Source organism: Pithys albifrons, chromosome 21, assembly GCF_047495875.1.
Source record: "Pithys albifrons albifrons isolate INPA30051 chromosome 21, PitAlb_v1, whole genome shotgun sequence".
Classification (NCBI taxonomy): Eukaryota; Metazoa; Chordata; class Aves; order Passeriformes; family Thamnophilidae; genus Pithys; species Pithys albifrons.
In genome coordinates, this window is record NC_092478.1 from 7,949,295 (window position 1) to 7,972,425 (window position 23,131).

The 23,131-nt window shown below is 42.6% G+C and overlaps 1 protein-coding gene across 2 annotated transcripts in view; it reads right to left on the reverse strand.

Annotated features, from left to right (window-relative positions):
• Positions 1-23,131, reverse strand: part of BRIP1 (BRCA1 interacting DNA helicase 1) — a 54,657-nt gene that overhangs the window by 23,607 nt on the left and 7,919 nt on the right. For both annotated transcript variants that reach the window (XM_071575061.1, XM_071575062.1), the window contains exons 7-14: positions 20,743-21,036; positions 20,101-20,322; positions 19,631-19,830; positions 15,924-16,056; positions 15,267-15,418; positions 14,620-14,791; positions 14,370-14,507; positions 13,084-13,245 (exon numbers count right to left, since the gene is read on the reverse strand). In XM_071575061.1, coding sequence (XP_071431162.1) covers positions 13,084-13,245; positions 14,370-14,507; positions 14,620-14,791; positions 15,267-15,418; positions 15,924-16,056; positions 19,631-19,830; positions 20,101-20,322; positions 20,743-21,036 — 1,473 coding nt within the window. The remainder of the gene's footprint in view (positions 1-13,083; positions 13,246-14,369; positions 14,508-14,619; positions 14,792-15,266; positions 15,419-15,923; positions 16,057-19,630; positions 19,831-20,100; positions 20,323-20,742; positions 21,037-23,131) is intronic.

Genomic DNA, 23,131 nt, shown 5'->3' on the forward strand with positions numbered 1-23,131 from the left:
CATCAGCATCAGCTGCCTCCTCTTTTGCTCTCAGTAAAACTAAACCTAGAAACAAACCCCCCCTATACACTCTGACAGCTCCTTCTGCAACTCGAAGCTGTTGGGCTGGAGGACATCACATTTTCCACTCCAGTAATCCCGATGATCTCAGGGCACAGATGTTTTTATAATGTATCTAATTCCAGAGGTATTGCATTACCTTTAATAAGGTTCCAGGAGGATATTTGCTGAGTCAGCTGCTTACCTCCAGCTGCAACTTTTTGTTCCAGCCCCTCTCCCTCTGGTCTCAAAGCTCCAGTCTGCTCAAATGAGGGATAATTCCCTGGATGAAAGTTCTACTTCTGTTATGAAAGGATGGAACTGTCCCTACGTTAGTGATAATCCTGAAATATATTTGGTCATTAAATAAATGCACTTAGTATGTTGATTAAACAGAGTGGCCTTAAATTAGTCTTATTTCCAAGTAACCCTGGGGAGTGGGGCCTGGCCAGGCTTCACCTCTGTTTTGGAATTACAGGTTCCTCTTAAATGAACTTCTTCAAGGACTAAGATGGTCTGGAAAAGCACAGGATTAGCAGAAGTTTTCTGACAGTTCTCTGCAGTAAAAACTTCTCCAAGTCTTGGTATGAAGTGACCCAGAATCCTACAGGTAACTGACCTCCAGGAGTGTTGGAACTCCTCACTTTGGGAGAAACAGGATCACTAATTTATTCCATTTCCAGCTTTAGTTAAAAAAATGCAACCAAACAAACCCAAACACCAACAACAGCAACAAAACAAAGTCCTTTGACGTTAAAAAAAATAACAGAAAGGAAACAACAGAAGGAAGAAAGTAAACTGAGGAATGAAGTGGGAATAAAAGAATGAAGGGACAAGGAGAAACTGCCTGGAAGGATTGGTGTGAAAGGAAAAAGCTGAGTTTCCTTCCAAAAATAGGAGAGAAAATATTTGGGCTAACTAACCAATAAAATCTAATGTCCATTATCCAAACCTTTCAAATACATTTGGAATAGCACTCTAGAACTATTAAAAATAACACTATAAAAGCACAATGTCCCCTAACAAGAGTAAAAGGTCACATGTATGAAAAGCAAGCAATGAAACCCAACCACATTTATCACAACCCCCCAAAACGTTTCCCCCTTTCAGAAGGACTCAGAACATGCACCTTTGGGCCACGAGTCATTTACCAAATTGGCAGAAATAATTTACATCTCCCCTTTTTTCCTCCCTAATCAACCCTTACACTTTCTCCAAAGGTCATTTAAATCATATTCCTCCTCAAAAAAAAAAAAAAGCAAAAGCAAAAAGCCTCCCTTTTGCCTGATACCCAGAGACTTGCTCTGCTCGGGGCTGGGGCTCCACCAGCCAAGAATAACTGAGGCCCTTCAATTATTTAAGCCGCTGTTCGCACTCAATTAGATTTTCATGAAAGGTTAAGCAATGGAGTGATTCACAGCCCCTCCTCTGTTCTGGGAGGGATCCTGCACAAGACAACCAGGCATTTAAAAGCCATTCATTTGAATGGCTAAACCCACACGAAATACAGATGTATCTTTGCACAAAAAAAAAAAGTATTTAAAGCTTCAAGTTCCATTTTCTCCATTTCCAGTTCTAACAGATTTCATTCAAAGAGAACATGAAAATACCTGTGCCAAAAGACCTCGTTTTTAAAGTCAAATTTACATTCAAAATAAAGCATTGAATTCCCACTGTTATTGGGAAACTGGAGAAAAATACCAAATGTCCATATAAATACCCATTCACAGGTAATCTTTGTGCCAGAAGTAAATTGATTTAATGCAGCATTTTAATGGCAAAAGGCCACACAAAGGTGTAATTCTTATCAAGCAGAGGCTACACCTGCTTTGTACTGCACATTTCCAACAATTCATTGTCATCTCTCATCAGGGTTCTGACTCAGTCTGGTTTCCAGAGCATCAATTCCAGGGGAATTTCTGCCCAATTTCCCTTCCCAAAGTGTCCCAAAGCCTCTGGAATGAAATGCCCCATAACAGCAAAATAGAAAATAGTAAATAAAAAAAATTATTCAACATTTTTTCTGTAAATCATAAATGCAATAATTAAAGAATACAGGGAACATGGTATGTCCAGGGAGCTGGATTGCTGTGGATTAAGGAATATGAAAAGCAGGCAATACAGAGAGGAATTTTAGTGTGGGTAGAACATGAAAAGGCCTGAAACAAAAGCAGAGCTTGTGAGGACTGAGACCATGTCATGTTCCTGTCAGAACTTCCAGAGGGACACACACATTCCTCATGGTTTTCAGACCTTCTCCTCATCAGCTGATGAAGGTTTTCTAATGAGTAGTTAAGTGTTAACTCTTACCATCCCCTACAGCAAAACTCTAAGCAAGTGCAGAAAATAAAAGCAAAATTAGCTTAAAGGAGAGTGATTTAAAAAACCTGAACTTGCACAGACAGTCATGATTCCAAAACTCAAAAACCATCAAATTGCTGAGGTTGGAGGAAGCTCAGCAGGTTCTGCTCTTCTGTGAGAAAATTTACATTTCATTGGAAAGCCTTGAACTGTGCAGAGATGGAACCCAAGGAGCTGCAAGGGGACCTCATGTCACACGTTTGTTCTGGTGTTTTACTTTCCTCCAGAGTTATGAGGAAAGAGCACAGAACCTTTCCATTTTCCTAGCAGGGGTCTGTCCTCAACACATCCCCTGGGAAAAAGCTGCCCCTCCACTGAAACCTCCACCACTACTGCCTGTGCTATTCCAAGGGACTGTGCACTCAAATCTCCCACCTTTTCTTCACCCCAGAAAAAAAGGAGTTGGAAGAATAAAACTTTAAAACAATCTAAGTGTCATTGGCAAGAACCTGCATGGAAAAGGTGTCTCTAAGTTGAGAAGTGCTGATTTTCTCAAGGAAAAATTTAAACAGGAAATGAAAGCAAATATTCAGGGCTAAGACTGGTGTTGAGATACCCACAACATGCTGGGAAATGCAGGTAAAATCTGTGTTAGCCCACGAAGGCTCAGCAGACACTGAGGGGGAAATAAAAAAAAAAAAAAAAGAAAAAAAACAGATAAAGCTCCTGTGCAACTCAGCTACATAATTAAACTAAAGCCCGAACATGGTGAAAAACTCTGTATTATGAACAAGATTCTGATCACCATGTGCACACTCCAGCACAATACAAGGTGAATAATTTATCATCATTTTCCAAGGCACAGTATGCATCACTCAACTTGGGCCAAGCACAGGGGATTGCACTGGTATGATTTTTCTTTAGGGACAATGACAAAGTGCCGCTCACCAGCAGGAAACTGAAGCACTGAACTGTGCTCCATGTGCCATAAATCAACACTGCAGCCCACAGGATGTCTCTCTGGTACCAACATACCATCAATTTTTCAATAACCTCCTTAAATAATGGAATATGTGAACGGCGACAACAGTAATGAAAAATGAAATGTTTTGCACGCCAAAGACTCAAGAATAACACTGTTAATATGTTGCTCCTACAGCTAAAGAAGCTTTTTTTCACAGAAATCTTTGCCCAAAAAACCTAACATGTTTTCCCCCCAACCAGCCTGGAGAGCCTTTGAAGTGTTCAGTGTCTGAGCTCCATCGCAGGTGTTTAGAAACAACCTGGTTCAAAACAGGGTTTCTTTTGTGGTTTTAAAATTAACCAAGACAAGAGCTTTGTGTGTTCCAGGAACTGCTTGTACATCCACCCTAGGCTATCATTACACCTCCTCCTTCCAGGGAGAGAGCAATCTTTCATGCCAGGAGAAGCTCTCCAGAAAAAAATACTTCCCAAAGCCTTGTTTAGCTCCTGGCCTGGAATAAAACCCTGAGTGATAAACTGTCCTGGAATGAAATCACCCTCCCACTGCTGCCCTTCACTGGTCAGAGCCCAAGCTCAGTCATCTCTGACCTCCTTTCCTCCCAGAATAAAGAGGAAAAAATCCCAGGTTGTCTTGGTGGCACATCAGCAGTGAAGCACAGAACACCTGGCAAAGCTGATCCCAAGGGAGCAGAGTGGAATCCTGGGCATGAGACCATGGCCATGGTGCTCCAGGTGCCTGTCCTGGGGAAACAACCCCAGGCTGGGACAGGAACAGCTCTGAGCTTTCCCTCTGCTCTGAACACCACAACTGACACTGACCTAGACCATCTCTTTTCTCAACAGTAAATGCTGAATATACTTTCACCACATGCCTCACACAATTAAAAATAAAAAAATAAAGAAGTTAGTCTAAGCATTTCACCAAAGTAGACAACTTGATCCCTTCTCCCTCCTTCCCTTCTGGCCCCCTAAAAAAAAGTAGGAATGGAGAACAGACTTTTCAGAATATCTCAACCTTAAGACAATAACTTCTCACCTCATGATCAAAAAAGGGAAGGAAAAGCTGAAAACAAAGTTTACAATGTAAGCAACTGCAAGTTATTGTTTCAAAACATTTTTGCTAGAAATAATCCATTAACAAGCTGTGAACTGAATCCAAACGCAACCAATAGTCTTTAGAATACACTGTCTCACTAATTAAGTGTTCTCACTAAGACTGGGTGCCCAATTAGCAACTAAGAGGATTTTCCAAGACACAAGTTGCTGCCTTCCTGACTCCCCAGTGAAGTAGAATTTCTCTGCATTTAAAACAGCCCAAGCATTCCTTGCAATGCATTTACTATTCAGATTCCTGTACATGCTGCTACATTGCTGATGCAGAACATGCTCCCTAAATATATCCTTTCAGGGATATTTTGTCTCATATACAGGGTTTTTCACACATGAAGAAGTCACTTCTCTGCCACATCAGCCACTGAACCTCTCACAGAAACCAAAGGAACCAGAACTCTGAAGGTTTCAATGATTCAGAACAACGTGAATGTCAAAGAAAACTGGCCAAGAAACACTTTCTTCTTAAAAATACTGTTGCTTATGGATATTGTTCCCTACTCATGACTGCTGTTTCCCACCCTTTCTTACCCTGTCATGAAAAGCTCTGAGGAAAGAAACATGTTGACTGTAATTGTTATTTACTGTCTGGACTCCATCACTCACAGAGTGCAAACTTCTTGACTGTGAAAACTCATTTTCAATGCAGTTCCTATTTAAATGGGAGGAAAAATATGCAAGCAGAAAGTGCTAATTACAAGGGAAATTGGAGCATGTGTTAACTAGATACAACAATTCAGCTTGCAGCACTTCCACAAGTCCCAGCTCAGAAGTGAGAAACAATAATAGATTTTTAGTTTATTTTCCTGATGCTGTAAGCTCAGGGTATTTAAATTAACAGTGTAATGAAATATTAAACTGCACAGCTCTCAGGGTGTGAAATTCCCAGGCAATACACTCATCTACCAGTATGGCATCTAATTTTTTCAGACATAATATCCAATAATCTGCCAGGGCCTGTCGCTGCGGATTGTGCTGTGTGTGCAGCGCAGCCCCATCACCAAGTGTCTGCTCCGTGTAAAAAGCAAGTGCCACAGGGCACCTGAATAATTGCACAGCCCTGGCTGGTCACTCAGCAGCTCAGGAAGTCATGGGGAGTGTATTGGTTCATTCTTTGCAGCCAGGAATTCAAAAGGATCCTGTGGGATCCAACCCACAGCTGGAAATGTCCCCTGAGCCGGCAGGGCTGAGGGAGAGTCTCGGACCCCCCAGCAGGGGCTACTGCACAGTGAGTGAAGGGTCTCACTGCAATGAGAGGGGCAGGTGGGCAGCAAACAGCCCCATCCCACTGCTGGGGGCTCCACAGCACGAGCAGTCACAGCAGTTCATCACTTTCATGTCACCTCACCCCAATTGCCACTCACCCAGAATATTCACCTGAGTGAGTCTCCGGTTTCTTGGTTAATACACAGCCAGACACGCTCAGGGACGCTGCAGCCTCACACCAACAGCTTCAAAACATCAACCACATTTCAGGAAAACATCAGAACTTCCAAACAAGTATCCTTGCTCTCCTAGTAAGCTCAACCACCGGAAAACATGTCTAAAAAAAACCCCCAGTAATGTTTCATCCCTGAGACTGAAATAAGGGATGCTCACGGTCCCTGCCTTGAATGTACAATATCATCCCTTCCCTTGAGCTGCCTGACACTTCCCTGACCTCCTGAGGAGCCACCTCAGTTCACAAGGCCACCTGAACACTAACCAGGAAAAAAAATAAAACAAAAAAAGATGAAAACTTCTCCTTTGTTCAGGAGATGTGAACAGCTTACACGGAATTCACAATAGCACAGGGAGGATGGCAAGGACAGAGGGAAGAATCCAGACATTCTCCTGGATCATCTCCTCTACCTTCTCCTGATGTTTGGATTGTCTCTGATTTCCCAGAAATCAGGAAAATCACTCCCTAAATGTTGCATGTATCTAGGATCCTGTCTCATTTTTCAAGAAAGAAAGCACATATTGTGCAACTGTCCAGATTGTCAGTTATCACCCCCAAGGATTAGATTTTATCTTTGATGTAGCCCAACATTTTCTTGGCCTGTTCTTGGTAACCAAGCAGTGGGGAAAAGCAACCAACAAAAACCCCAAACCCAGACAACTAAAGGTCAAAAAGCTGTAAGTGAAAACATTCTAACAAATCATGATAAAGTTCAGGAGGACTTCAGCTCCTTTGGAGCATCATCCTGCACTACTCTGGCTGTGTGTTTGCTGTGGCCTCTGTAACTCCTCAAAAATGATCCTGTCAGGGTGTGAAGTGCCAGCTCCATCTGCAGACTTAGTTGGGCACAGGAATTTGATTGAGGACATGAAAGATAAATATTATATACCTGAGTATAGAAGAACTCTTGTTCTAATCATTTGTGTACAAACTTCATTATTCCTTCTGCTACTGTTCTGTTTGAACCAAATTCATCACAACAGTCTCAGAGTCCAAAGCAGAGCCACGATGGAATGGCTAAAAATCTTCCCTCACACAGTGATGTTCAGAGACGTCTGTGCCCAACTCCATGGGAAAAACTGGAGACTTCAGAAATCACATCAGACTTACAGGAGCTGCTGGAGCCCTCAGAAGACACCTCAGATAATGTACATTGAGTCTGAAAATTGTTCTTTTGGATGGATTTGAGCTTCAATAGCTGGACAGTTTATTTTAGAGATATTTAAATGATGGAAAAATAGAGAATTAAACTGAAAGTAGATACTGTATATGATTAATGGCAACAAAAAATCCCATAAAACAAAGAAGTTGAGATAAAGTTCAGAGAGAAAACTACCAGTGCAGAGTAAGATTAGGTACAAATGTTGAAATGAATAATTTTTGAGTCATTGGAATTCAGCTTTTTTAAAGCACATTTTGCCAAAATCATGTCTCAGAAATCACTTTACCAAGATTTTCACCAGAGTGAGGCAAAAGGCCCAGCTTTAGAACCTGGCAATGAGCTTTTTCCTTCCAAAGAAAACTAAGAAACCCCAAAGGGTCACTCCAGTGTCGGGAGGCCTCCTGAGCCCTTGAGCCACCAGAACAACTCCAGAGCCTTCCAGGGGCATTGCCAGTCCTTGGTGCCAGCACAGGGCCCAGAGTGCTCCTCACAGTTGCCCTTCCCTCACTCTGCTCCCCTTCCACTGAGAGAGAGGCTCTTGCCCGGGTTTGAGGGAACAGGCTGACAGGATTCTAGTCCCCAAAGCCCTCTCCTGGATTGAGGGTTTCTCTCATGCTGTCCCAGCACCACTGCAGCTGTTTGGCTCCAGCACATGAGGAAGCCTTTCCCTGGCAGCAGAGAGCAAATGCTGGGCAGAAAGTGAGGAGCATTATTAATTGACAGTTATTTCATAACTTACCCCTGATATGCCAAACCTTTTTAAAGGCCTCGTCTCCTTTCATCCCAGGGAATGTGATGTGGGGTATGAGCCGGAGTCAAAGCAACTAAAACTGGATGCCACACAAACATCCCTGTTCCCTTTAAAGGCTGTAACAATGTCAGTCACACTAACATTGAAATTATACACAAAGTTAATGTTTTTGTAACTTTAAAGAACACATTTCTGTAGGAAACCACACTTGCTGCACACAGATCCCTGAAACCTGCAAATATTTACACACAAGAGTGAATCCCTTCCTCAAAGCACTTCTACAGCTGCCAACAGAATATCAAGGAGAACACTACTCTGATAAAACATTTATCCTGTATATAATACATGGATCCACCTAACAGGATAAAACCCCCAATCTTATGGAACTAACTAGATAATTCCTCACATAAGCCCTTCAATCAGTGTGACTGAACCATCTGTGGAGCAAACAACTATTTTCCTATTTAATTTCCAATCCACCTTTTAACTGCACAAATCTAATGGTTTCCAATTTTCCCTCCATACACATTACAAGCCAAAAGACACTGAGGAATGTTTATCTCTTATCTGGATATTGTCATTTTACTGTCTCAAACTTCTTAAAACAAGCTTTTGGCTCGGGAGGAAATCAGTCAGCATCAGACCTAGTGGGGAAACCCTGCACTTGCTCAATGTCTGTGGCTTTACATAGTTCCAGATGTTCAGAACATTAATAATGCACTACCTCAAAACCTCTTTTTGAAACTTTAGAATGTGCAAATTGCATTAAAACCTCTTTGCCCTCATTAATGGTATTGTTACAATCCCAGTCCTCTGGAAAATGTTTTTTGGCATTTGTTTAACTTTGTGATATTGCCATTTACTCATTTTAACAGCCAGTGCCTGAATCTTAATGCTTTTAATAGGCCTGGCTAAACAGACTACCATCTTTTGGAAATTTATTGAGGTAATTTATTAAATAAGTAAAAGTTGTCTGAAGGCAGCACTGGTTTGTTTTATTGATGGCAGAAAAAATTTGGTCTCTTATTTACAAATCCATGTTTTGGGCAAGTTTTAGAAATTCAAATATTCTGTTGGTTTTACAGTGTTCAGTTCATTTCCTGCCACTCTGAAACAGACTTGGTGAAAAGAATAATTTCCACCAATCTCATGTACCTCAGCAAGAAAAGGGTTTGTCTCACTCAAAGAATAGGAGGACATTCAGAGCTAAGGATGGACTGGTCTTATAGAATCACAGAATGGATTGGGTTGGAAAAGACCTCCGAGATCATCAAGTCCAACCCTTGGTCCAACTCCAGTCCCTTTACCAGATCATGGCACTCAGTGCCACGGCCAAGCTCAGCTGAAAAACCTCCAGGGATGGGGAATCCACCCCCTCTCTGGGCAGCCCATTCCAATCCCTGAGCACTCTCTTTGCAAAAAAGTTTTTTCTGCTCTCCAACTTCAATTTCCCCTGGCAGAGCTTGAGCCCATCGTGCCCCCTTGTCCTCTTGCTGAGTGCCTGGGAGAAGAGACCAACCCCCACCTGGCCAGAACTTCCCTTCAGGGAGTCTCCCTCCTTCCTCTGTGTCACACAGAGGGGTGGCACAGTCACACCCAGGCCAGGGCACTGCATGTGCCAGGGCTCACACCCAGGTAGACACAGAGGGCAAACTGAGGTCCCTCCTGTTTATTCCACTCTGTCTCTGCAGCTCCCCAGCCAGCTCAGCTCTGCTGCCACACTGTCACACACTGTCACACACTGCCACACTATCACACACTGCCACACACTGCCACACACTGCCACACACTGCCACACACTGCCACACACTGCCACACACTGCCACACACTGCCACACACTGCCACACACTGCCACAGAGCCAATCCATGTCCTCCAGACCTGCCTGGCTGCACTGGGTGGCACTGTCAGGAGGGGTCTGGCAATGGGAGGGTGAACAGCACCTGCCCACAGCTTTGGGTGATCCCTCACACCTGGAAAGGGAGCCAAGCAATAAACACAGAGCTTCCAGTCCAAAGGGACTCACTGTCACCCAGCCCTGGCTGTTCCACTGACAAAACACCCTCAGCCCTGAGCGCAGGAAAAGGGGATGAGACTGACAGAGCTTCAACCCTGAGCTGGCAGCTCTTAAAATACGAGGTACACAGAAGCTCAAATGTGAAATTTAGTGTTTCGTTTTGCTACTTTTTATCACTATAAGCCTTACCCCAATACGGTCAAGCAGAACAGCCAATGCAGTGCAGCATTAATTAGTTACATGCCCATACATGCTAATTGTGCCACCTTCCTCACTCACACAGTCCATGGCAATGCCAATTTATGGTCACAGAATATTTTGGGCAGGAAGAAACTTTAAATGTGATCCAGCCAACCCCCCTGCAGTAAGCTTGGGTTCTCAGGCAAAGAATTATCAGTTCATAAGTTTCCCTGTTAAAAACAGTCATTCAAACCCTCAATTTAAAACATTTTGTTTCCAAGTTAAGACTTTTCAATTAGCAGCTACAAATTAACCATCAATCCCTCCCAGGAAAACACAACAAACCAACCACACCAGCATTAACATCATTCTCCAAAGCTTACTTGGTATAAAAAAAAAGCTACTAAGAAAGGTCAGTTAATTCATCATGATGGATTATCACTAAAATTTATAAGCATTAGCATTTTTCTCCTTGCTGGATACCTTGACTTTGATATGACACATATTGAATGAATCATCTAAGATGCAGCACCAGGCAAGATATATCTTAATGCAGACAGGTCGGCAACATGAGCTCTAATGGGCCTTATCTTAATCTTGTTTAAAAGCATCTTAGATTTCTGGGTAATCTTTTCACCTTCTGATACTCTCTTTTATAGAGTGTTTTTGCCAGAGTTGCTACTGATTTTCACATAAATGCATTTTTGTTGCATACTATCACCAGTTTTCACAGCCCTAAAAATGACCCAGGTTTGCAATTTAGTAACTGTTAAGATTAAGCTTATTTTTCAAAAAGTGTGCCAGAAGGCCAAAAATGACAATAAAATTTCGAATGCTGTTGATAAATAATCCCACTGATGGCCCATGGCATCACAGCTGTGCAGAACAAACACCTATCAAACGTGCCAATGTGTTGTCTGCCCATCCATGTTTTCCTCCAGGGCATTATTCACTCCAGATATTTGCCATACAGGTATTTTAAACAGTCACTTTTCAATTAAAATATATTTATTCAAATACCTGATGAAGATAAAGGTAAATGTCTCTACTGTTGCTTTTTTTTTTGCATTCCCATTGCCAGCAGTAATTCCAAACAAACTCAGTGTACATGCCCAACCAAATTGCAGCTCCAGCAAATTACCTGGATAGATATTACTCAAAATCAATGTTGTCCTCACTTTCCAGACATACAAAAATACTTCATTTTTCACTTATTCCAAAGCTGAAGCTTCAATTCCTCAAACAGGTGGAGCCCTCAAGGAATCTGCTTAACTATTAGTAGTGAAGTCCATGACCACGTGTATTAATCAGATCTTGACAGCCTTGAAAAAATCCTTTAAAAGTTGTAGTTTTTAAAGAGAGGCAGCAATTTCCTGAGAAAATCTCCAAAAATCAGTTTTGAAATGCAAATATTCTGGATGATGATGATAGAAAAAGACCTTGTTTTCCCCTGTACTAACATGCTTACATTAGTCTGTGCTTTCAACTTATTAATCTCAGACTTACAGGCAACCCAATCCAGAATAAAAGTAGTAGAAAGAAAAAGGGCATCCATAGAAAAATATTGGCAATGTGATTTTAAAATATCATCCCTCAATTGTGTGCAATTTGTATTTATCAATACTTTGCCTGGGCTCAGGGCAGTATTCCCATAAAGAACAGCACACTGGGCATGGAGCGGGTTGACCTTTCAGAGAGACTCAGGGACGGGGCTGGGGGAAGGTTCCAGAGCTGCCCAACAAGCCCTTTCCTCCCCCATTAAATGTCATTACAAAGGCTCTCTATACTTGCAATTCATATTAATATTCTCACACAAACGTTCAGAAATGTTTGTCAGGTCTGTATCTGTAAGATCAGCCATGAAGGTAACACTGAGAACTGAAATGTGCTCCAGCTCAATTCCTACATAAAATCCACGTGAAATTTCCTGTCAGATCACTCCCTTCGCATGTAAGATCGTGGGTTTGTAGCTGTGTTAAATAAGTGTACAGTCAGTAATCTGCTTTTCCAGTGGCTTCCATTACCCGGTCTGATGTGGTCACCCAGTGGTTGGTGCCAGGAACTGCACTGGTGGCTCCAGTTCCTGAGGCACGGCCAGGAAATCTTTGCAGCCCCATCAGTCAAACAGTAAAACATGGAGGGTTTGCACAAAGGAATAAATAGGTTTTACTTCATTTTGTGAAATATTCTCTGTTAATGAACTTGAGAAATGAGAGGAAAGGTCTGAAACCTTTATTCCCATTATACTGGAGGCAGTCGATCACTTGGGAGGATTTTTTGAGGGTTTTTTTTTGAGATGTTTTTGGTTTCTTTGTTAAAATTATTTTTTTAAATCATTAATGATTATTTAAAATTTTCAAAAGTCAGACCCTTGCAAGCATTACAATGAGTATGAATTACAGAATTATACTGCAGGTTTATATTCCTGTTCCTGCCCACAAATAACAGCAGGAGCCAACAGAGAAGAAAGCAGAACTACTGGGAGGTACAGATTAACCATAATTAGGAATCTGTTGTCAGTGAAATTAGATATTGCATAGTTTGAAATGCAGAAATTTGATTCCTTTCAGCCACTGCCAGTGAGCAATTCCCTCGACTCAAGAAAAATATACTCCAATCTGCAATGCAGTGAAATGGAACAAGAAACAAGGGAAGAAGAAATGAACTGGATGAATTCTGCATTCCAACAGCACAGAAGGGATATGCAAAGGCATCCTTGTTCCTGAGCAACACACATGCAGTTTCCTTCCATGACATGTGCTTACATGGAGGAGAATATTAAATGTTAATAAATAATTTCAAAAGCTTTAAAGAAACAATGTAAGAAAATGCAGATCAGTGTGGCTTTTCTTGGGTAAAACTAATCAAAACAATTGCACTCATAACTAAGACAGACAACTGATGAAAACAAATATGAACATGTTTGAGTGCCAGGAAGTATAACCACCCAGCAATGACAATATAATCACTCTGTGTTATTGCAATACATTTTATAAATACTTGTGTATGTTGATGCAAAAGCACAAGATTACACAGTGCATTTCCAAGTAAGGGGTGTGGCTTCAGTGGAAGGAAGAGTGTGGCTCAGGATGCCCTTACCTTGTAGGATGGCAGGAAGCACAGGATGCCTTGGCCCACTGCCTGGCACACCTCGAGCAGCAGCGCTCCCACCTCATCCTGGAACTCGAAGGTCTCGGTGTGCCGGAAGGTGGCACACAACCTGCGCCCGCTGGGGCCGGCGCCCACCGTGCCCACCCACACCTGGGGAGGGCACAGCACAGGGTCACATCAGGAACACAGCACGTGGGAGCAGTGCAGCAGTGACACTTCAGGGGTGAGGGAAACACTGAGATATTTCTAAAGAAATTCACTCCAGTACTTCATAACCTGATTCCAATGGGATGAAGTTCAACAAGGCCAAGTGCAGGTCCTGCCCTTTGCCCACCCCAAGCCCTGCAGCGCTTCAGGCTGGGCACAGAGTGGCTGGAGAGCAGCCAGGCAGAGGGACCTGGGGGGACTGAGGGACAGGAAGCTCAACAGGAGCCAACAGTGTGCCCAGGTGGCCAAGAAGGCCAATGGGATCCTGGCCTGGATCCAAACTAGCGTGGCCAGAAGGCCCAGGGCAGTGACCCTTCCCCTGGACTCAGTGCTGGTGAGGCCACACCTTGAGTGTTGTGTTCAGTTCTGGGCCCCTCAGGTCAGGAAAGGGATTGAGGGGCTGGAGCAGGGCCAGGGAAGAGCAACGAGGCTGGAGAAGGGACTGGAGCACAAGTGCTGTGGGGAGAGGCTGAGGGAGCTGGGGGTGTTTAGCCTGGAGAAGAGGAGGCTCAGAGGTGACCTCAGCACTGTCTGGAACTGCCTGAAGGGGAGTTCCAGCCAGGTGGGGGTTGGTCTCTTCTCCCAGACACTCAGCAATAGGACAAGAGGGCACGATGGGCTCAAGCTCTGCCAGGGGAAATTGAAGTTGGAGAGCAGAAAAAAATCCTTTCCAGAGAGATTGCTCAGGCATTGGAATGGGCTGCCCAGAGAGGCGGTGGATTCCCCATCCCTGGAGGGTTTTAAAGTGAGCTTGGCCGTGGCACTGAGTGCCATGATCTGGTAAAGGGACTGGAGTTGGACCAAGGGTTGGACTTGATGATCTCGGAGGTCTTTTCCAACCCAATCCATTCTTTGATTCTATGATAACCAGTAAGGTGGCCATTACCAACACAGCATGACCTCAGCTCTCCCAGGGAAGTGCATGCCTAAAAATTGCTGCTGTTTCAATCCAACAACAGTCTGCTCTGGACAATTCCTTTAGCTTGCAGAAGGGTCTGTCACCCCTTTTCTTTACTGTTCCCTGCAGCACAGACAGTGTTACAGCTCGGGGAGGGAGCAGAGCTTACCTGGGAGTTCCGAATCACGTGATTCGCCTCCAGCTGAATCGAAAACTTCACGCCGAGCTCTGAAGAAAATGAGTCCATGGGAGAGAGTGTTCCAGATGTCAGGACAATGGTCCTGACCTCACTGAGGTCAGAAAAAGCCTAGGTGGGAGAAAGAAAAGAGGGAATTGAGAAGAATCAATACCATCACTTTAAGACAGGTATTTGTTACCACTCCGGTTCCTTTGGGCCTCCCCCTCCACACCCAGCTCACCACAGCGGGGTTCAGGCACCAAAAATTCAGCATGTGCACGAGGGTTTTCTGCCTGGACTTCTTTCTGTGCCTGGGCCTGGCAAAGAAGGAACTTGAATCTGAATCTTCTTGTTGGTTTTCATTCGTCCAAGTGTAAGTTTGCTGTAGAGCAACCCTGTAATCATCTGCAAACCTGTAAAGAGATATGGAAAGATCAGTAAAAACTAAAATTAAGCAATCAAATTGTGAGCATTAAGCTCATAAAGTTGAGACAGTGTTGTTTCAATGCATTTATAATTGAAGAACAAATCATTTCCAAAAAGACAGTGAAACCTTGCAATACTTAGTATTTTTAAAATAAGGTTTAAATCAGTAATTTTTAGTAACTTGCTGGCATTAGTAGTCAAAATTTGAAGACAGTCAAATGATAAGTGCTAGACAGAGAAATGAACAACATACACATTTCATATGGCAACATATCAAATAAATTTCTTCAATATTTAATTTATGAAGTGAAAACCAATTTGGTAGTGTTTAAATTCTGCCCAAAGGTGAGCTTTGCTCAGAAGCCAAACTCTGCAGCTGAGGTGTTCCCACATGAAAGAGGCAGTTTGGCAAAGCAGCTCAGCTAAGGCCAGCCCAGAGCTCAGGCCCTGCACTTCACTGACCTGCTGTTCTCTTTGAAGAGACACAGAAGGACCATGAAGAGCCCTTTCAGCACTATCTGCGTGGCAGGGCTCACAACTGGGATCTCAACAAGTTCTTCTCTGCCATGCACAGACATTTTCTCTTCTTTTTCCAGGACAGTCAGAAGATGTTTCTGCAAGAGGCAAATTCCGTATTAAAAACATGCTAAATGTCTTCTCAAAACCCAAGTTAGTACAGATACAAAATTCACCTCAGATACCCAGAAAGCCAGAGGGAAGGGGGCAAAGAGAAAAGGAACAATGCCCTTCATTTTTAACAATGCTTTTAACATATCTGGCTTACTCAGAAAGGAGGGATCAGCTTGAAAATAGGGTAAAAACGTTTCAACAGTCAATAAAAATGCAGCTGGATGCAACTGCAGAACTATCACAGGCTCAATAGTTCCATTGAAATAATTGTATGTGATCAATTATATCCTTTAAAGCATTGATTCCTGATGAAAACCAGGAGCAATCCACTCCAGCTACTGGAATTTGTGGAGGACCATTTTCAGGTAACTTTTCAGTATTGCAGTGAATTAAAAGATCTGTTTGCATTTAACTCATGTCCATTTTAAGATGTTTAACAGCACCAGTATTATGCACTGTGGTACTCATTTATACAGCACACAACATTACCTGTAAAATGGGAAAAGTAATACCAGTTATTCCCATTTTGTGCAAAAAGGTGAGCATTTCTTTTCCACTCCACACCTTACAGAAACTTTCATACCCTCTCTCTTCCAGCTGACCAGAGCTCTCCTGTAGCCAGCTGGAAAAGAGGAAAAGCAGAAATAACCTCAGCATTGATTTGAGAGATTTACAGATACTTTGCACATACAAACCAAACCTCAGAAACTGCACCAGATTTCTGTAATGATGACAGATATTTTACTACAGATAAGGAGAGAGATTCTGCTTTCCCTTTATGCCTGTTTTTCTGTTGATTAAACTTCTCCAGAACTGCTCTTGATGCAGCTCCCTGTAGTGAGAAGAAAATGGTTATACTTTATCATCATATAGTATCTTTATTTTAAAGGATTAAAATGTCACTTCCTTGTGATATGTCAGGCTCATTTAAGAAATACTTCTCTGCTTTTACAGCCAAACACTGTTGCCCTGATGCAAGTTGATTTAGCATCCCTATTAATTGCAGGCTTTCCTATGAAGAACAAATCTTGAAGCATGAAATGAGCAATTTTAGTATTTACACATGGAAAGTGAGGCAATTTACACCTTCCCACAGGTATTGGTCACTGCTGCAATTTGAAGATCACAGAATCATAGAATGGATTGGGTCGGAAAAGACCTCCAAGATCATCAAGTCCAACCCTTGGTCCAACTCCAGTCCCTTTACCAGATCATGGCACTCAGTGCCACGGCCAAGCTCAGCTGTAAAACCTCCAGGGATGGGGAATCCACCCCCTCTCTGGGCAGCCCATTCCAATGCCTGAGCACTCTCTTTCTGATCTCCAATTTAAATTTCCTCAGATTAAGCAGAATAATTGTACATACAACGCAAAACAAGGTAAGACTTGCTAAAAACATGACCTAAACAAGGAGATCACCTCATTTGTGGCACAGTTCAAATTTTCTCCGTGCCCCACATCATCCCTGCAGTATGGCAAGACCTTGCCTGTGTCTGCAAAGGCAGCAGGTTCCTCCCTCCCAGAAAGGCCGGAGCTGTCTGTTCCATCAGCCAGGAGGAGGCATCAGAAGGACAGCTGTCACTGCTGCAACAGCTCAGAATATCCACCTGCACAGGCACTTAATCATTATCAACTAAAGCAACAAGGCTTCCTGACTGCTTCAGCTCCAGACTGCCTGCCCTGTCACTGCAAATCATCTGATCCAGGCAACAATTAAAATAAAACTTCCCTCTTGCCAGGTTAAATGCAAACAAAACCCCATAAATACTGTCATAAAAATCACTTCTTTGGCTGTTAATTTGTTTTATCTCATTAAGGAATGGTGATCACAAACACAGGCAGAGCATCAGCAGAATAGGGCCCCATTTCCTCAAGTCCAAAAAGACCTGAACCAAAATTAGGAAAAGGCCACTACAACAGAAATGAAAGATTTACAATGGATAAAACACTTCAGGAAATGTAAAACTTCTGTTTCCCTGTTATGAACTTCAAACACCATCACATACTTTTGAAATGGTTATGCTCTAAATGCAAATACAAACTTAACACAATGGCCTTCCTAATGGCAAAGTATCACCAAAACCCACCTCAAATTCTCAAATAAATTCCATCTAACATTAAGGCATTTACTTGAAATACCTGGCAAATTATTTTTAGAGCAAAGCAGTAAGCATAAATAAAACTAGCCTGATTCCCAGAAAGGCATCTATGGCTTTGAAGAGAAAATTGGTGCCTGCAACATTTCCAGGAAAAGATCTAATGGATGCTACAAACACCTTCAATTCCAGAAAGTGTATCTGCTGCTTCCCTCATTACCAGAAAATCCCACTGCTGACACAGCATATTCCATTGAACCAAGTCATTTGTCCAGGTAAATGTGCATCTCATCAGCAAAGTTTGCCAGCTCCACTGGTATATCTTCAAATTCCTCCCAAAGGTCACTTCAGCACCCCTGTGGCACCAAGCCCATCCTTAAGTGCCTTCTGGAACGTGGGCCCAGGATCTTTATAAGTGAAATAAGACTTTTTCTCATTACCCATGCATTTGGCAAAGCCATGTCACAATGCAACAGCATTTTAGCCATTGTTGGCTATTTACACCCAGTCTTCTGCTTTCCAACAACTGCTTTTCATGCTGTTGGCAGATTTGCCAAGACAATCAACCTGAGTTTTCCTGATAAGGTTAAAAAGCTTGAGGCAATCAAATCTCCAGCCATGCTGTTCTTACCTTTTACTAAAATGTAACATTTGAAACAGCCAAGGTAGGAGAATTAGCTTCTGGAAAACTGAAAAAGTCACCTGTCCCTGTGACACATACACATCAACCCTCAGAACAGAGAGGGGATGGGAAGATGGTGAGCTACTTGCTGTGCTCTACTGCAAAAACAACATGATGATATGACAAGCACTGAATCAGAGTTCAATTAACTACAAAGCCACTTGTATCATCATTCACCTTTTTCTGCTGACTTATTGTTAAGTTGATTCTTCCACCTCACCCAAAAGACTTTGCCCTTTACCCCCTTGTTTCTTTCTGGGTTTCTGTACATTTGCTTCTCTTCCATCCCCTCTCATGACTTTCAACTTATGCTCATGTCTCCCCCTTCCAACAAGTTGTTTCACAAGGAAAATGAAAGGGCATAACTGATAAATTCACTTTCAACTATGAGAAATTTGATAGATTCCAATCTGATTCCAAGCACAGACTCCAACCTGTTCCAAACTCTTCCTGTCCAAGGCTCTGAAAGTATTTTATAAATGTGAACTAATTAATTGTTTGACAAAATAATGCTGCTGTTTGTCAAATAACTAAACAGCAGCATGTGAAATATAATAATTCATCCTATGCAAATTCTCATACTGAACTAGGAGCCCATAAAAGCCCACAAAGATCAGCACATCATTCAAGAGCATAACATACTGTGCAAACAAGAATGGCAATGCTCCCATTTGAGTAAGACCAGCATTTTTTGTGATTGTTCAAAACCCTCTGGATTCCTCAAGTGAACAAACATCAGATGACTGCAGAGTTTGAAGAATACCTCTGCTGCATTTTGTCTGATGTGTTACCTTAAAAGTCTGTAAAAAAGACTTTGAGCCAACTTATAGCAGGAGATAAGGGGGAGTTCCTTTAATGAGCAATCCGGCTCATCCAGGAATACATCGACGTGCACGTGTGCAAGCTTTGATTTCCATGGCTTTTATAATATAATCTGTCCAATCACTACTTTACACATGCCCAGTTCCACCTCTGTCCCCTCCCAGTCCCCACCCCCTGTGGAATTTGGGCTGGGGGTGATGAGACCCCCTTCTTCATCCACCTCCTCTTCTTCAGCGTTCAAAGGGCTTTTGGATGCTTTCCAGTGTTCTGGGTCACTCTGCTTCCTGCTTATGTTTTTTTCTGATATTCTCCAATCTTGTACCTTGAGAAAGAGACTAAACAGCTAGAGAATCTTGCTGCTTGTTCTGAGGCAGGGGTAGAGATAGAAAGACCTTATACTTAAGTTGCTAAATATTAACCCATTAAAATCTACTGCTACTGTGTTCCTAAAATCTACAAAATATGAAAATCAAAAAATCAAAAACCCCTTCGGCATCAGATGCAACACAGTAACCTGTAAATTCCACCAATAGAAGGACTCCAAATGCAATTTGAAAAAGCCCTAATTGATGCAGAGGGATGAAAGAGCTGCCTTACTTGCCCAGGGAGCAGCAGACGGCCCGCAGGGGCTCGTGGTCCTTGCGGCGGATGTCGTTGCTGACCATGAAGTCGAGCTCCTCCCGCGCCGCGCGGAGCTGGCTCTCCGTGACCCCGAAGCTCACAGACTCCCGGGCACAGTCCTCGATGTTATGGGCTTCATCCAAAATCACCACCTGGCCCTTCAGGTTAATGTCCATCTAAGAGAGGAAATCATTATCTGGTAAAACAGAGTGAAAGAGAAATAGCAACTAACAGGATTGTGTTAAGAAATGCATATCCTGTATTACGGTGCAACAAACTTTTCAGGTTTTGATCTGATTTCCATAACCTAGGAAATATCCACGGGGGAAAAAAACCCCAGGAGTTATTTTGTTGATAATATTTTGGATCTCAGCAGACCACTGGAACTGAATATCATGTTTCTTTTTAACCTCAGTTGTTGCAAGCTTTGTTACAAATGTACTTACGCTCTCCCGGATCTGCGGGTCGAGGAGATAATTGTAAGGACAAAACACAATGTCTGCGCCCACCATGAGCTCTCTGGCTGCAAAATAAGCACAGGCACGAAGCTTCCTGGCCAGGCTCACCAGATCCTCGATGTCCCAAGCCTGGTACACCCCATGTGCAGACTGCAGGGCATGGTGCTCACTGAGCTTGTGGACACCGTGATAGTAAGCACAGGACTTGCCCTACAAGCAAATAAGTGCAGACAGTGGGTAAGAGAAGTAATGAAAACCAAGTAAGTTTAAATCCCCCAAGCTGTTACATGCATCTATTTCTTGGAAACATTTCTAAGACAATAACGAAAAACACGTCATGTCAGGCAAATCTATGTGCCTAAAACGCACATCAATAAAGGACACTTTTCTTCTTCATCTGTAAACTCAAAGACAAATTAAGCCTTACTAAAACATTAAGCTGGCAGTCATACCTACCAGCCCTACCACCATAAGATTTTTCAGTATTGCCACAGTGAATCAACATTTTCTAACAAACCAAATTACCAGGAGGCATTTAACCAACACAGTATAAAGAAGTAAAACCCATGCCTGGTTGCAGCTGTTCCCCTCCCTCAGATCTGCCTGTGCCTCAGGAGATGAACCACTCACGTGTTTGCCTTCCAGCAGCTCCACGCACAGCTCATTCCTGTTGCTGACGCTGTTGGACACCACGGGGTGGATGCAGGTGTGGTCCCTGCTGGACAGGATGGTCATGGGCACAGAGGAGTAGGCCGTGCGCTGCAGCTCCCGCACCACCTGCGCGATCTGCTTGTGAGTGCGCGTCCCGAAGAAGATCTTGGGAATGGACACCTCATCCCCCTTTTCTTTCTTCTTGGTGTGACTGGGATCCTTACTGCGTTCTTTTCCAGAGGAACAGGAGCACTCAGTGCAAGGGCTGGAAGACTGAAAGCCAAGACACAAAAAATTAACCAAACCCCAGTGTGGGATGAACATGCTAAGCCTGCTTATGGTTTGTTTAGGAAAGGCTCTCTGGGATGGCTCAGGAGAGCCTGAACAGTCACCAGGCTGGCCTATCAGACTCCAAAAACTTACATGTTAATGCATCACACCGTGTCCTGATGCCTGAAAATCTTCTAATAAAGCTTTTAGCAATCACAGCTTTACCATAATCCAATCACAGAAAGAATTGTTAATCCAGTGGAATATTTATACATGTGAATAATGCAAATAAACTCCTCACATTTAAACTTCAGCCAAGGACACTCCTGTTACAGAACAACGGTCCGGTACCTTCAATGAGGAAGACTGGGAATCAGACACCCAAATTAAAACATTGAGAACACTTTTCCTCCAAGCAAGCAGAAGAAATCTAGACAGTTCAAGGAACTCTGTTTGCACATAAAGCAGACTGTGTCACATACTCTCCATTAGAAGCATGTTTGCTGTGCCATTATGCCAAAGGCCATCCAGTAACCATGAGAATAAAGGAACACAGGGAGTAATTCTAAACAGAACATAATCCTGTAAAATATTTGTTACAAGCCATTTGTTTTTCTTCCTGAGAAGCACCAACTTTCATAACATTAAATATCAGAAAAACCAACATGAAGTTGCAACAATTAATGTGAAAAGACCCATGGAAAACAAAGAACTCAAGAGCAACCACATCCACACACACCTCCCATGAAAAATAAAGAGTTCTTCCAGTGTCCAAGAGTTGGTATTTGGTTTAGTGCAGGTACCAACAAGCAGCTGCCTCCTCAAATCCCCCTCCCTCCCCTTTCAATTGTATCAGCAGGATTATCCACTCAAACAAACGCCAAGTCCTGCCCTGTGTTACACCACAACTCTGGGATCAAGCTGTCTTTGAGCTGCACCCCGAGGAAAAGCCAGTTCGTGTTACCCTCAGTCCCACTCAGCCTTGTCCACCATTAAATATTACAATACATGATAGAAGGCATGTAAATGTAACCCTCTGAGCTGCCACTCACTGGGATAAAAGGTGCACTGATGTGCCAAGTAAACAGGCCCTCAAAGCAGCTAAAGTTACACCCATGCTGGAATTGTTACATTCCCCTCTCAGGTTGCCACTAACAGCAGATTTCATTACCCTGTGCTGCCACATTAAATAGCCAGTTCCAAATATCCTGCCTTCTATATTGAATAATTACTTATTCACTGAAAGGATAAAAAGAAGAGTTATGAATGGGGCTCTTGTCACCAGCGAGGCAGGAAACAGCTGACATATGGTATATGTTACATACGTGCAGTGCTCAGAGTGCTCACACAGAAAACACCAGTGCAAATGGCACTGCCAGCCCATATTCTGAAATAATAAAAGCCACATTACAATGCTAACAATTAATATCACCAAATCATTTGCTGGGTAGGCCCTTTAACAACACGCTTATCTTTTAATTTTAATTCATGTCAGATGGTGCTTTCAGAGGGAAAAAGAACACACAGAATGCCAAGATGATGCTTTACCACCAATACTTCACTGCTCATATTCAGTTTGCCAAATAAAAATAACAGGAAAATATTAGGACTAATCAGGAAGCTATTTTGCAAAAGTTCTTAGAACAGGAAAGAGCAGTTCAAATTGATATAAACATGACCAGAATGCTCTTCTGTGATGGGCTTAAAATACCAGATATATTTCTTTTTTATGAAAAGAATTAAAAGTGTTCTTAGGGGTAAGGCTTATAAATTACAGTATTTTACAGGTGGCCTTAAAAGTTTGGCTTAAAAGGTTTGCAATTGGTATAATAGTGGCATTAAGAAGCACTTTAGCCATTATTCCAGTACTAAAATGTTACCTTTAACTTTGAAAAGAATTTATTTAAAAAAAAAACCAAAATACTGAGAAAGTTGTAAACTCGGGCTGATTTTATAGCAACCAGAAAGAGTATAAAACTGCCTGCAGTAGTCAGAGCAGTTCTGAAAGCTACAGACACCACTAGCCACAAATACATTAATAAATAAAACCTTTTCAGACAGTCCTTCGTAGTGAAGAGAAACTTTAGGAAAATGGCTA